General features: G+C 43.9%; 2 protein-coding genes across 4 annotated transcripts; both read left to right on the top strand.

Moving 5' to 3' along the window:
- The first annotated feature begins 680 nt into the window (after positions 1–680).
- On the top strand, positions 681–4,102 carry hinfp (histone H4 transcription factor). Of its 2 annotated transcripts, none has more exons than XM_054730564.2 (9): positions 681–967; positions 1,045–1,271; positions 1,475–1,586; positions 1,664–1,816; positions 2,608–2,685; positions 2,849–2,969; positions 3,053–3,191; positions 3,329–3,450; positions 3,521–4,102. In XM_054730564.2, the coding sequence occupies exons 1-9, from the start codon at positions 814–816 to the stop codon at positions 3,885–3,887; spliced, it is 1,473 nt and encodes a 490-aa protein (XP_054586539.2). In that variant the 5' UTR covers positions 681–813; the 3' UTR covers positions 3,888–4,102. The 2 variants fall into 2 exon arrangements, with proteins under 2 accessions (XP_054586539.2, XP_015816360.3); XM_015960874.3 differs by having other exon boundaries at positions 3,326–3,450.
- A 708-nt stretch (positions 4,103–4,810) lies between these two features.
- On the top strand, positions 4,811–6,175 carry LOC129152420 (C4b-binding protein). Of its 2 annotated transcripts, none has more exons than XM_054730566.2 (5): positions 4,811–5,003; positions 5,167–5,343; positions 5,423–5,590; positions 5,673–5,873; positions 5,965–6,175. In XM_054730566.2, exons 1-5 carry the CDS (start codon positions 4,913–4,915, stop codon positions 5,976–5,978), a joined length of 651 nt encoding a protein of 216 aa, XP_054586541.1. In that variant the 5' UTR covers positions 4,811–4,912; the 3' UTR covers positions 5,979–6,175. The 2 variants fall into 2 exon arrangements, with proteins under 2 accessions (XP_054586541.1, XP_054586542.1); XM_054730567.2 differs by having other exon boundaries at positions 4,824–5,003; positions 5,179–5,343.
- The last annotated feature ends 3,733 nt before the right edge of the window (positions 6,176–9,908 follow it).

Raw genomic sequence — 9,908 nt, 5'->3', positions numbered from 1 at the left:
CACTGATTTAGTAGATCCTCCTTTTGCAGAAATAGCAGCCTCTAAACTCTTCCTATAGCTTCTAATGAGAATCTGGCTTCTGGTTGAAGGTGTTTTGGACCTTCTCCTTTACAACACATCTCCAGGTGTGATGACGTCTGTGCATAGCCAGCTTTCCTTAACTCACACCACAGATTTTCAGTAATATTCAGGTCGTCTCTGACGGTTCTCACCAGTCTCCGTTTCTGTTAAGCCAATATTTTTCATTGGTCTGTCTTTGACTTTATATTTTTTTGTTTAAAAACATCTGTACTATTTCAAACCTAAATGGATTATAAGACGCTTTAAGAGTCCATTGTTCCCTCTTCGGTGGGAAACTCCCACTGGGTTTAAATCTGGGACTCTCCACCATTTGACCTTAGAACTGAAGAAGCCTCTCGGATGAGAGGCGAAACTTCTTCAAGCAACTTAAAGAAGTCCAGACGCTTTTCTTTCAAGCTCCTTAGACTACATTGACCTGGATGACTGAGAACCTTCACAGACATAAGCTAAATTAACACGGAACGATGGAACTACGTTGTGTTTCAGCCGGTGATCATATGCTGTTGCACACAACCCGCGCGTCTGGTAACCGATCAGAAATAATGCATCTTACCCACGTAGCGCCTGTTGTCAGATAATTTAATGCTTTTAAAGGTTAGTTTATTTATTTTTTCTGCCCGTTTTATCTGCTGAATGTTTCAGACGCGTTTCAGTTCTGCTCTGTGGAAGTTAGCTCGCAGGAAGTAGCGGCTAGGAGTCAAACGCAGCCTTCCGGCTAACTGACTCCGAGAGATGCCTCCTAAAAGGCGCATTCAGAGAAAAATGCTCAAATTGAGCTGTGAATGGGGTTCGTGTCAGGAATTATCCAGTCAGATGGAAAACTTTTGTAAACATGTGGAGGAACATCTGACGTGTTTGAACACGGAGGAGGACGTGGAAGCAGGAGGTGAGTCCACCTGATTGAAACGTCATGTCTGTTTAGATTTTAAACAGCCTGGTTGTTGTGTTTTTTTTTCTGTCCAGAGGACAGAATGTGTCCCTGGAGAGACTGCGGGTTCTGCTCTGTTGATGGGTTTGAAGAACTTCGCAGACACCTCCTGTTTCACTGCTACCACACCAAGCTGAAGCAGCTGGGTCAGCAGGTCCTGGATGCTCAGCCAGAGCTGGGCAGCTGCTCCATCGCCTACCACAACCGCAACATCATCCCAGACATCCCTGATAACTTCATCTGTCTGTGGGAGGATTGTGAAGTGAGACGGGATTCATAAACCAGTTTCCGTTAATAGTCTTCTTCCAGTATCTTGGAATTGTTCATACGTATTGATCATTTTCTTGGATCCATTGCTTGTTTTGATTCCAGACTTTTCCCCTACTTTTTCCTCCAGACTCACAAAAGTAAACAGCTTCCTACATTTTACTTCTAACTTATTTTATCTTTTTGTCTTTGTTAAAGCAACCTCCCTACGAAAACCCCGAGTGGTTCTACCGCCATGTGGAAATGCACTCAGTGTGTGTAGATATCCCAACTGGAGACAGTGAGTTCTCCATACGCTGTGGATGGAAAGGTATTTAACATCTCAATATAATTATTTACAGTCAGAATTATTCAGGGCAGTACTTAAAAGGGGATCTTGTTTTGTAGATTGTGAAGCTACGGCTAAAGGGCGTCCGAAGCTCAGGGAACACCTGCGTAGCCACACCCAGGAGAAGCTGGTGGCCTGTCCGGGCTGTGGGGGGATGTACGCCAACAACACTAAATTCTTTGACCACATTATACGACAGAGTGCTATGGAAGGTAATTTCTTACAGTCATTGTTTTCGAGAAAATGCTTGGCCAAGAAGACCGTAAAGAAAAACAATAAGTATAATACATAACATCCATGATCTTAACCGCTCCATCCTCACTAGGCTTACGGGGAGCTGGTCTCTGTCTCTCGTGGTCATCGGCCTGGATAGGTCGCCAGTCCATCACAGGGCCCCATATAGACCAGTGACACACTCACTCACTTACCGGTATTCAGCGTATGTAGATGATTAACTGCATGTGCTAAAACAGAGCAGCAAGAACAACTACATACTTTTTTTCTATAAGGTGATCCCAGTACAGAGCTCTGAAGAGCTCCCTTGGTAATGAGAGAGACTCAGCATAGTGGAAACAATGTGTTTGAGCTGACCAATCACTTGAAAACTATCACATTGAAATAATAATTTGTGTTCTGCTCTCCAGTGTATTGTGGTCAACTGACACTTAAATCAAATTCATATGAGCAGAAGTTGTTCTAAACTCTTCAGCTTGTCATCGTGTTTCTTCCTGAGTCCTAACTGGTGTTTAGAAATAAGTGAACTGTTGTGTGGTAATGACTTCCGTTGCCCACTAAGCATTTAAATCATTTTCACCAAAACTCACTATTTAAATGTGAGGCTGTAGTTAAAATCTGAAATATCTTCTTTTTAATTCATCTTTTATCACAGGACTGAGACCTCGTTATTCAAAAAAGAAAGATTCAAATTACAATTCTGTAGCTTTGTAATAAAATGTGTGTGTGTGTTTGTGTGTGTGTGTGTGTGCGTGTGTGTGTGCTGTAGGTCAGAGATTCCAGTGTTCTCACTGCTCCAAACGTTTTGCAACAGAACGACTGCTGAGAGACCACATGAGGACCCACGGTGAGTCTTTGAAACTGTGATCTTTACTCCCTGTCCACCATTAATCTGCCTAGCAACCTCTTTATTGAATGTTAATAAGTTGTAAATAAAAGCAGCTCTGTTTCAGTAGTCTCAATGTGGGAAAAGTAATCAAGTTACTGGTTTGTTTTTCCTGTTGGGACAGTGAGCCACTACAAATGCCCGTTGTGTGACATGACCTGCCCATCGCCCTCAGCACTGCGCAGCCACATCAAGTTTCGCCATAGCAACGAGAAGCCCTACAGCTGTGACTATTGCGAATACAGGTATCTCTTCTTCTTTGTCTGCTCACACTCGGATCATTAAGGTGAAAGCTCCACCTGATGATGCCTGCCTCTTGTTTTTGTAGCTGTAAGAATCTGATCGACCTGCGTAAACACCTGGACACCCACAGCAGCGATCCAGCATTTCGCTGTGACGTTCCCGGGTGTGGCTTCACCTGTCGTTCGTCCTGCACCATGAAGATCCACAACCAAAAAGAGCACGAGGTGAACTTTGGCAGCCTTATGGGGTGAGACGTTCTCACCACCGGGGTTTGATGAGGAGAAAGTTTAAGACTTTAAAGCTCTCACAGATTCTTCTTATTTTAGATGATAATGTTTTATTTTCTCCCTGAAACCAGAAGAGTTTTACAGCTCGCTACAAGTGTCACGTGTGTGGCCAGTGTTTCACCAGAGGCAACAGTCTGACCGTCCATCTGCACAAGAAGCATCAATTCAAATGGCCTTCTGGACACCCCAGATTCAGGTTGGTCTCCTGCTTCAGCAGAAGTTCCTGTTGTGTATTTTGTATGTGATGTCTTCCATCAACCTGTCAGGTACAAAGAGCACGAGGATGGGTTCATGCGACTGCAGCTGATCCGCTACGAGAGTGTGGAGCTGACTGAGCAGCTGATGAGAGAAAAGCCGAGGAGGGGAGTGGAGGATGACGAGGACGACAATGATGACGAGAGTAACCACACTGAGGTTCAGGAGCTGGAGGAGGGGCCTGCAGCGGCTTCAGAGGTGCAGGCAGAGCTGAGAGGGGTGCTGCTGGAGGAGCAGAGGACTGAAGAGCCCACCATCAGCACTGAGGATGGGGTTCAGGTGGAGGGCATGCTGTATGTCCTGACGCAGGAAGGAGAGGACCATGTCATGCTTCAACTCCAGGAGACGCCTCAGCAGCACGGAATACTGCTGGACTGACTTCCTGCTCATCAAACACAGGAGAGAACCAATCAGCTGATCGGGTAACGAGGACTCAGGAGATCACTATATCCCTGAAGTGGATAAAAGACTCATTTTGTGTGTGCATCTGCTTTTGTTGATGTTTTCCAGTGTTTGGATTGTTTTCTATTAAATTCTTAAGACTCAGATAAATCTATCACAACCTGATAAATAAACATGATAATCTGAAAGAATCTGGTCAATTTGGATTTCCTCATCTGCTCAGAAAACTTAATCTTCAACAAACATTTGAACCTCATCCAGGTTTTTTTTTTGTTTGTTTGTTTGTTTGTTTTGTTAAGATTTGTTTACTTCCAAGAAATGGTTTCCTGGCTCATCAGTCATTTCTGAGGCTGCTGTTCCTGGATATCTGAGGAGTGATCAGAGCTGCTTCAATCAGTAGTTTTTACTCTCTACCCTTTGTTCCAGCGCCCTCTTCTGACTAAGTGCTGCACTGCAGCTGTTAAACTTTTTTTTTCTCTAACTGATTTAGATGACTTTTCTGTTTGGTTTTAGGTTGTTTAAAAAGTTTTACTCAACAATGGAAACATTATCTTCAGCTGTTTCTTTACTTAAAACAACTAAAATGATACAATTGGCAGAAAATGATCTGATTGTTTAGTAAACAAACATCCAGATTCATGTGCATCTAAAACAAGTTTTATTAAACTGGACAACCACATTTTTAACTATGACCTCTGACCTTTTAGTAGAGCTTCATCGAGACAAACTGGTATCAAAGCCTCAGGTTTCACCACAGCATTAGGTGTGTGTGTGTGTGTGTGTGTGTGTGTGTGTGTGTGTGTGTGTGTGTGTGTGTGTGTGTGTGTGTAAGATTAGTCTACACACACACACAGCTTAGCTTCAGCAGTACTTAAACTTACTTATTGCCCTGCCGAGAAGGCAGCTGCACCTGCACCAGACTGGTTATAATGAGCGGTCTGCTGTCGCTGACCAGCGCTCCGATGACTTCAGATTTGTGACGACATCAGAAGATCTTCACCATGCTGCTAAGTGTGTTTCTGATGTTGTTTTGGTCCTTTCAGAGAGGAAGATCTCAGCCATCTGAGTGGAACACAGAGCAGGAAGTTAGTGGTAAGATCTCCTGCTGTCTGATGTTATTTGTACTCATGTGCTGGAAAGTCGTGTATTTTATTAATAATAATTATAGTATCTTATTAACAAGTTTTCTATGAAAAACAGTTTAATTTCAATTATCACTCTGATGTTTGGTAAGTTATGATTCATGACGCATCAGATGCACCTGCAGTTGAGGCCGAATGGATCCTCCAGCCAGACTTGAAGGGCGACTCGTACTGGTCCGGGACTGCCCCTCTGTGTTTAGGAGGCTGTAAGGCTCTTCACCAGGAGGTGAAGAGGGATCGATGTGGAAACTCCAGCTGCTGCTGGCTCGGCTACAAGTCCCTCTGCAGAGGTGAGCGTGGACTAAAGTTCTGTTGGATCCATTCGTACTCTGAGAAGATCTTAATGTCGGGCTTCTGTTGGTGGATCAGTGAACTGTGGGAGACCTGATGTGGACTACAACGGCGTGGCATACGGTAATGACTGGTGGGTGGGCTCTGTGGTGAGGTACACGTGTCGCTCAGGCTTCAGGCTCATAGGAGACTCCATCAGATCATGTCAGACTAACGGGCTCTGGACCCCTAAACCCACCTGCCTCAGTGAGTGACCTCTGACACGGGGGTTGGGGGTGGGGGGAGGCTCACCACTTTCCGTGAACCTTCTAACAGATCTGCTCTTTAGGGATGTGTCGCCGGGGACAAGTTGAAATCAGTGAGGGGGAACTGAACGGGACGTGTGACTCCACATGTTCACTCAAGAGCTACTTCGGCCCGCCCAAACTGGGCTGCACCCAGATAGACAACTGTAAGAAGAAGGAGACAGGCTGGAAGAGGTTCTTTGCACAGTGTGTTCCTTGTATTTGTGACTGTGCTTTATCTTGTGGTGAGAACTCACTTTTCCTCAGCATAAAGACACATAGAAGCTCCTTTCTGTAAAAAAAAAAAAAACCTTGTTGTTTTATTTTACTTTTCAGCATCTGCTGGATAGAAGAGGATTCTGACATCACAGTGGCTTCAGATGACTGCTTCCCTTCGCTCCATGACACAAAGAGCGTGAGCTGCTAACACATATGTCTGTAAACACGTCTGTTTTTACGAGAAAATATGATAACGTGAAACCACTGAGATTATAATCCCAGCATCATTACTCCTCCTCTCCCTCCACCTGTCCTGGACCAAGGTAACACTTTAATCTTGTTAGAGCAGATCTGATCTGAGATCAGGGAGTTGGTGTGTTGATGTAGCCAACCAAATGGTACTGATGTAGGTCTGCATTCTTTTAAACTATTACTGAATCTGTATCTGATGTGTTTTGACCTGTTTTTGTTATATTCTGACTGTCTAAATGTGAAAAAGAAGCAGGTGTGAATGTGCACCTGATGATTTTGTGAAGAACCCTAAGACTACATTCAAAACAAATGTATGTTGCATATTTTTTGCACCGATTGTTTTTATTTTTCTGTGAATATTTGAATAATCTTCTGAGAAGGGGGGTTGCTACAGTTGCTGCACTTTTATGTTGTGAACAATTTAAAAGATGTCATAGCTGCCAAACACCACCAGATGTTGCTGCTGTTTTTATTCTCCCAGCTCATGATACAACCACCGCAGTAATCCACCTGCAAAGTGAAAACAGACCAGGTTTTCTTACACATCTGGTCCAGAGGAGCTACTCATCATTGATGGAGCTCTAAGTGCTGAGCCTGATGACGACGTGCGCTTCTTCTTTAGGCGTGTAAGAACTTAACAAGACAATCTGGGCTCTCCAGAAACATATTTCAACAACTATCCTGCTGTAGCTGGGTAGCCCTGCTTACTCTGCAGGTATTAGACAGTTTCAGATGAATGTCTCTCTGCACAGCGAGGAGGAGCTGTTAAGTGAAAGACTGAGCAATTCTCCTGCCTCATTACAGCTCATTAAGTCTTCCTCAGATAGGCCTTTGCTGAAGCTCAAGGGAGGATACTCACCCACATCCAGCTCTGTGGACTCTCCTGGGTTTTAAGACAGGATGTCCCAGTGCGGGTGCTCCATTCATGCTCTCTAGGAACAAGCCAAAGTCCAGATCCTCTTTCAATAACTGGCAACTCACAGAGAGAGAGTCAAGGCGTCTCTCTGGAGAGAGTCTGGAGTCTCTAAAAGCAGAAATGGGTCATCATTTTGAACATAAGAAGGGATGAAAAAAAAATCTCATGGGACTCCTAGTCCAGCTCAGTTTTCTCTGCCCCACCCTCCAGCAGGAGTAGGACTCAGGAGTCAGGTCCTTCTCCACAGTCAGTCTGACAGCAAGAGCTTCCAGACCTGAACGTACAGAATTATTTATTATATGATGCTCTAAACACTAAAAATGAACATATTCCCATAAACCAATGTTTGTAAGAGAGCTTCATAAGCAAGGAACAGAAGAAAGCCCTTGGAGAGCTGACTTCCATCATCTGTGACCTTCACCCTCAAATGTTTCTCCATGATGAGCCAAACCCATGTTCTTCCAACAGGAGCGCTACTGTGAGTCTGCAAAAACAGCACCTTCACGCTCAGGGTGAGATGAAAACCAACGCAGGAGCTAAGGGGGACTAACTGAAAAGGACCCGTTGGTGATCAGGTTACTTTTCACTTTCAAACATGGCTGATATCATTTATTGGTGCAAACCTCACTTTGGACATCAGAAAGGGTGAATACATTATTCTTCTGGACAGGATTGTCATCAGTGACTCAGTCGTCCATCCAGGTCTGATCAGCATCAGGTGGGTTTAGGGGTGGTCGTTGGGACACAGAGGAGAAAAAGGATATGGCTCATGGAAATGGCCTCTTACCTAAGTATATACAGCTTGCCCTAAAACAAGTACAATCAATTTAAGTTTTAATTGATGTACTGTAAAACAAGTGCACAGCTGTATATTATTATTGATTAATTAATATATTATACAAACCACCAAATAGTTCTCGAGCGCAGCCACAGCTGCAGCTCACCGCTCCCCACCGAGATGGGTCAAGTATCACATGTGTGTGATGACTAATGGGACTTTAAAGAGCAAGTCACCCCCAAATCAACCTTTTTTTTTTTTGCTGATAAACTATATAAATGTGTGTCTAATTGTGCTGCAGACACGTGTAGTCAATAATTTGGTACTTCAGTGCATCTTAGTTAAAATTTAAATATTCTGCCTAAAACTGGCAGTGTTCTGCCATTGTCAGGTAAAAACTCTGCACTGTATTTGAATTTAAATCTGCCACCGCTATTGGCTAAGAGGTATGCTATGATGTAAACTGGTACATTATGATGTCACCATACCGTTGTGAGCCTGTGTGTGTATTTGTTAGTGGCTCCGCCCTCTCGGTCTGCTAGGCAACAGCATTTTTTTTGCATTTTTCAAACATGAAGAGGGAGTGAAGTAAGTTTCTTGTAGGGGGTGACTTGCTCTTTAACTTTATTATATTCCAGTACTGATATTCCTAAAAGACTGGAGTCATGGGAGAAGGATGACATGCAGGCCTGTGTGGGTCCATATTGGGATCGTTATAAAGGTTCTGGATTGTTTTCAAAGCAGTCAGAATTGGTTATTTTGAGTAAATTTTGCATTTTTATTCACCAAGTGTCATTTATTGAAATTAAATGATTTTGTTCAGAGATTCACAAGCTGAGTCAGATCCTAAACCTTTTCCTGGAAAAACTGAGCATCTTTGAATTTTTTAATATAAAGTGACGCAAGTAAAACTTTTTGGACTCAAGTCGGCCTGCTCAGACACATTCTGGCCCTACAGTAAACACATCGGGCCACATAAACTGGACTCTAGTTCTGGTAGCTGCCGGGTCTCAGTAATTACATTTAGAGCTCACTCAGCCCTCCGAAGCTGATAGATGGGAAGTTAAAAGAGAAGAAATCATCGACCCCCCCCCCCCCCTGCTCTGCTGCATTGAACCAGTATAATGTGGGTGGGGTGTATCTGGATTGTCTGAAACACAACAAATCCAGTCAGGAACTCCCAGCTGATGTTCCCCAGGAAGGGTTAAAACAAATGAGTAAGGTTTGCCCCAACACCAGTAGTGGCTCAAATTGTCTAAATGTATATGTTCCCATAACACATTCTGCAAGGAAATTAAAAACATAAATTGAAAAGCTGACGCCTGAATATGACATTCGTGGTTGCTATCTGTGACCAACTGCAGCCTTTGACTAAAACCAGGGATGGGTGGTTCTCCAAGTCCACTTGAAAGCCCTTTTTAAATGAGTCTGATTACAGAGCAGGTGCGACTAAAAATGGTTTTGATTTTCTCTCAGGGGTGATGTAAGTCATAGGGCCAGCTTGAACGCGAGTAACCCCGGCTGTTTTACCGAAAATAACCCGGGCACTGCAGCATCAGCAGCAGGCAGCTGCGCAGGTGCGGCTTTTAAAGGGACAGAGGGACCCTCAGTTTAACCTAACATGATAGCTAGCTCAGATTTATGAAGCAAATTAGAATAATGGCCGCAAAGTTCTCAGTTAGTTGCTTTATTTCTATAGTTCTTAATAACAAATAATAATGGCTATTTTTGGCAGTCAGTCTGATCAGGATCAATTTAATAGCGAAGAAATTCTGATTTTAGAGTGAAAATAAAGCTCTAAATCACAACGAACCCCTTTAGACTTCTCTTACAGACACGGATCCGTGTTTGGGGGTAATTTAAATGGTTCATAGGTGATGTTTTGTCTTTAGAACCCCAAACAGAACAGTATTTCTCTCCTGTAGCATCCCAGCAACGCCCTGCATCCCAGAGCAGCGCGCGCGCCACACTGGCGCACTCGCCGGTGGAGGAGGATAACGGAGACAGGCTGCTCTACCAGGCTGCAGCTGATGCTGCTGGGGCGTCTGCAGCACCCTCATCTGATCTCGGTGTGACTCTGGATATGACGGGATAAGGACTGCTGAGGATGCGTGT

The sequence above is a fragment of the Nothobranchius furzeri genome, chromosome 10 (assembly GCF_043380555.1).
Source record: "Nothobranchius furzeri strain GRZ-AD chromosome 10, NfurGRZ-RIMD1, whole genome shotgun sequence".
In the NCBI taxonomy this organism is placed as follows: Eukaryota; Metazoa; Chordata; class Actinopteri; order Cyprinodontiformes; family Nothobranchiidae; genus Nothobranchius; species Nothobranchius furzeri.
This window is presented reverse-complemented; position numbering and strand designations above follow the sequence as displayed.